General features: G+C 42.5%; 1 protein-coding gene across 1 annotated transcript; it reads right to left on the bottom strand.

The window, feature by feature from the left end:
- Positions 1–244: 244 nt before the first annotated feature.
- LOC118576454 (speckle-type POZ protein-like) lies at positions 245–1,328 on the bottom strand. Its single transcript, XM_036176699.1, is given in 2 exon segments — positions 245–1,237; positions 1,239–1,328. Coding segments are annotated over 2 exon segments (1,083 nt in total).
- Between the last annotated feature and the right edge of the window lie 3,514 nt (positions 1,329–4,842).

Here is a 4,842-nt window from a genome sequence, read left to right as displayed (position 1 = left end):
AAGTACATATTAGAAGTGGATCTACTTCTGCTTCTTTAGCAGAAAATCTAAGAGATGTGTCCTCCATTTTAGGACTGTAGTTCTTTCCATATGAAGTAAAGTTGGGAACCAAGGATAAACATTGTAAGTGAATTATGATTTATGTTATGTAAAGTCCTAAATGCTTCTCAATTCAACCATGTTGACTGATTTGATTTAGCTTCTGAATACCTTATATTTCACATTTTAAACTGTGTGTTCTGTTCTAGGATTGCTTAAAGTGTTTGAAAGGGGGCTCCAGGAAAGAGAGATGAGCAGAAGCCAGGGAATGGTATGCTTCAGCCACTAAATGGGGATATGAGCCCACCATTGCCTTCCAGCCTAAGGTCTCAGAGACCTCAGAAGCATGAGCTGTAATGAAATCCAGCACCTGGGTTTTCAGCTGCCCTGAGCTGTGGATGTCAGCCAGGGAGAGAGTGTGGGCAGCATTCTCCACAGAGAGGTCCTTGAAGAGTGCATCCTCACACATGACCTTCAAACGCTCCAGGCCATACTTGTCAGCAGCTGCCAGCACAACATCTGCCATGCTGTCTAGGTGTGGTGCCTTTCCAGTGTAAATGAAGTCCATCATTGCCTTGAAGACTTGTGGCTCCAAGTCAGGGATCTCAAAGCGGTTCTTTCTGCTCTCCTCCATGTCATGTTGAAACATGGCTCTGAAAACTGGAGAGCGAGCTGCTAAGATGGCCTTGTGAGCCTGGAATTCCTGGCCAGATACCACCAGGCAGCAGTCTGTGAATAAGGAATTCTCCCACAGCTCTCCTATGTCATCTGTCAATGTGCATCTGGGAACTTGAATCCCTGGCTTTCTGTTCTGGTCAGAGATACTGAATGAGTCCTGGACCATGCTCACCATGCAGAGAAGTGTGAAATGGTTGTCTGGAAGAAGACAAGGTGCATGAGACAGGAGGAAATCTCTAAGGATGTACTTTTTGAATCCACAGCCAAGGCCTGGCACGAACTTAAAGGCTTTTGGGCTCCTCATGGTTTCTGTTTTGTCTCCTTCAGCATTTATGATCCAGAACTGGAACTTTGCCCAAACATGGCTCTTTAGACAGCTGAGCAAAAGTAGATTAACAGATAGGTAATCTGCACTTACTTCATCGATTCCCTTCAGGTATACTATCAAACACCATTTGTCATTGGCTCCTATTGAGAAAGTTGGGCTTCTAATGCTTCCTGGCCTTTCCTCCAAAAAAAAAAGGGAAGTTGCAGATGGTCCACCTATAGGAGATTTTCTGAAAGCTGATTTGAGTGTGGTCTGATCTCTGGGCTGTCCTGTCTCCTGCCATTTCTCCTTGAGGTAGTTTGAAGGTTAAACTGGATCCAAAATGAAGAACTAGAAATTCTTTTCTCTTCACCTTGTGAGACACAATAATAGACCTGAAGTAGATGTTAGGTTTTTGTTTTTCCTCTATTCCCTCTTTGATGGGGCTGGAAACTTGGATCTCTGATATTTTCTATAGAGATTTCGATCCTTGTTTCAGACAAGATAGTGTACACTACTAGGGACTCTTATATCACTCCACTTTTTGTTTAGATTGAATCTTAGGTCTATAGTTAACTGGTTTTGACAATTGTACACAGCTGTTGAATATTTTGGAAAAAAATTATATATTCATATAAAAAATGTTGTACTATGTTCTCTGGAGTAACAGAACATATACAAGGAATCTGTCTGTGTATGAAGGGAGGAGATTTATTAGAATGACTTAGGGCTGAAGCCATGGTAATCCCACATTGCCTAGCTGTATAAGAGATGGTAAAAGATTCCAGTACTTACTCAGTCCAGGAAGTTTGATTGTGTCTACTGGTCTTCAGTGTATCCTAGAGTTCCAATTATTCTCTATTGCCAGGGAAGAAATGAACTTGCTTCAAGATGGGGGCAAGCAGGCAAAGAGCAAGATCTTCCTGCTTCCATGTCCTTTTATATGCTTCCAGCAGAGGGTGTGGCCCAATTTGGGTGTGTCTTCCATCCTCAGGATCTGGATTAAAGGTGTGTGTGTCTTCAGGCCCTGAGATCCAGATTAGATATTTGTTTCTTTTTTCTTCCAAGTATGTCCTTGAAATGGATCTACCTACATCAATAGGAAGCAAAACACTTCTCACTGTTTTGACCTCCACTTTAGGGTTTTAGTTAATTCCATGTCTAGTTTAGTTGGGATCAAGAATAACCACCACAAGTGTATTTTGTATATTGTGGTTCATCTTAAATAAAATAGGGATGGCGTCCTACACAGCTCTTATTTCCTGTTCTCGGGGTTTTTTTGTTTGTTTGTTTTTTGGTTTTTCGAGATGGGGTTTCTCTGTGTAGCTTTGTGCCTTTCCTGGATCTCACTCTGTAGATCAGGCTGGGATTGAACTCAGAAAGATCTACCTGCCTCTGCCTCCTGAGTGCTGGGATTAAAGGTGTGGGCCACCACAGGCCAGCCTTCTCAGGGTTTTATACTAAATCCTTCCACTAACATGATCTGGGAAGAGGTGTCTTCCTTTTCCACTCAGGGGTCTCAGTGTTCACAACCTGGAGGTCAGGGTGGAAGAATTCATGTATGGTGGTCAATAATCAGAGCCAGGCACAAACCTCTGAAAGTGGCAGTCTTCTTTCATCCAGACTCACAGTCTCTGGGATGTCTCCACCAACTCTCATTGGTGGTCTTGCCCCTGCCTATCCCCCAGATAATCCTCCTTGGCAACACTTGACCAGATCCAGTTAAGTGTGTGCTATGGGAAGTTTCAAGTGCTTCTCAGTTTCATCCTGCTGACTGCCAAGATTCAGCTTCTCAATACCTCATAATTTTCATCCTCTACTGGTGAGTTCTGTCCTCTTTAAACTTTGAACTTTCATGCTTACTCTGCTGGGCCTTATAAGTGAGACAGTATTCATGTTTCCAAAGGGTGCAGAATATATTCAACAGTTACCAACCATGGGCTTTTGAGACAGTTCCCCTTTATATGGGATCAGTAAAATTTTCAACATATCTATCATCTCTCTTCAGGTCATCATGTCTGTAGGGACTCACTAAGCCTAGAGGATATGACAGTACCTTCAGTGATTCAATCAACTCAGCAGTTCCCAGCTTCCCTCTCCCGAAAAGTGTGGCTCTGATGCTGCTCTTCCCTCAATCCAGGATAAATCAATCAACCAGTTTTGATCTCTGAAAGTTTGGTTCCTCACTTAGGAATCTTTGTTAGGTTAGCCTCAGTGACTCTTTATATATATATATATATAGTCAAGGAGGCAGATACTGCAGAGTAGGAACATTCTCTCATGAGGCAACAAACTCCTGCCAGGGGATCAGCATAAGATTTTTTTTCATATAGTCTCTCATTTCAGTAATGGGACTTTTAGATCTTTTATTTCAGGTATGTGGTTCTCTGGGGTACCTGTCACAGACAAAGGATTCAGGTCCCCAACCGGAGAAGGCGCAGGTCTCTTGCAGCAGGTGTGTCAACACAACAGAGAAAGCCAACAGTCAATACAGAACAAGAAAACTGACAGTAACATATAGAAAGACTTTCAGACAAATAGACACATACAGAGAAACAGAGAAAGACAGAGACAAATAGTGAGAGATAGAGATAGAGATAGAGATAGAGGGAGAGGGAGAGAGAGAGAGGGAGAGAGAGAGAGAGAGAGAGAGAGAGAGAGAGAGAGACTGCTTGAACGTGGATTGAAGCCAATAAAAAGTCTTTTTTAGCCAGCTGGCAACCACATGAGGGATTCTGGTTCTGTTGCAGCAACCACCCTTTCTCAGGATGAGCTTTTAAGCACAAAACCCATATTCTGGGTTGAGAATCTGCAGTTAACAAGAACTGTTAGCAAGAAGTTGTACTATGGAAGCCATAATGTTACTGTATTTCAAGCAAAGTTTGAACATTTAGAGATATCCCCAGAACTATGGACTTTGGTGGATTAAGCCTTCCTTTTAGTTATGGCAGGGGTTTCCTGTGTTTTACAGAAATGCTGGGTTTTACACTTTGAATAGTACTTCCGTCATGGAGACAGTTGTACTTAGGTATGAGGGTCTGCTAATGCCTAGACCTTGTTACACAGGTGGTTCCATTCACCATGAGCATATGCTACCCTCAGAGGTCAGAAGATGTTGTTGGATCCTCTGGATAGCTGATAAATGGAGTTATTGACTGTTGTCAGGTACACTTGAATGCAGTAAATCGGATGCCAGTCTTCGGGAAAGGTATGCAGTGACTTCTACTGCAGGTCCATTACTCCATCCCATCACAGTTTCTTTTTCTTTCTTTCTTTCTTTCTTTCTTTCTTTCTTTCTTTCTTTCTTTCTTTCTTTCTTTCCTTCTTTCTTTCTTTCTTTCTTTCCTCCTTCCTTCCTTCCTTCCTTCCTTCCTCCTTCCCTCTTCCCTCCCTCCCTTCCTCCTCCTCTCTCTCTCTCTCTCTCTCTCTTTCTTTTTTTCTTTCTTTCTTTCTTGCTTGCTTGCTTGATTGCTTTTTTTTTATTTTTTGAGACAGGGTTTCTCTGCGTAGCTTTGCACCTTTCCTGGAACTCTCTTTGGAGACCAGGCTGGCCTGGAACTCATAGAGAACCGCCTTGCTCTGCCTCCCGAGTACTGGGATTAAAGGTGTGTCCCACCACCACCTGGCCACAGTTACTTTCTTAAAGAGGATGGAACTGCTCTGAAAGACTAGTTCATATTCTAAAGCTTTGGCATCTGAAGAATTTTAGCAGGAAGTCACGAGGTAACCATGATTTACTTTCTTTCATTTTTTATGGATTTCCATTGAAAGAACTTCAAGTACTATATTGAATAAGTATGGGGAGAGTGGCAATTAAG

The sequence above is a fragment of the Onychomys torridus genome, unplaced genomic scaffold (genome assembly GCF_903995425.1).
Source record: "Onychomys torridus unplaced genomic scaffold, mOncTor1.1, whole genome shotgun sequence".
Taxonomy (NCBI): domain Eukaryota; kingdom Metazoa; phylum Chordata; class Mammalia; order Rodentia; family Cricetidae; genus Onychomys; species Onychomys torridus.
Note: the sequence above shows the minus strand (reverse complement) of the source record. Positions and strands in the feature narration are given on the sequence as shown.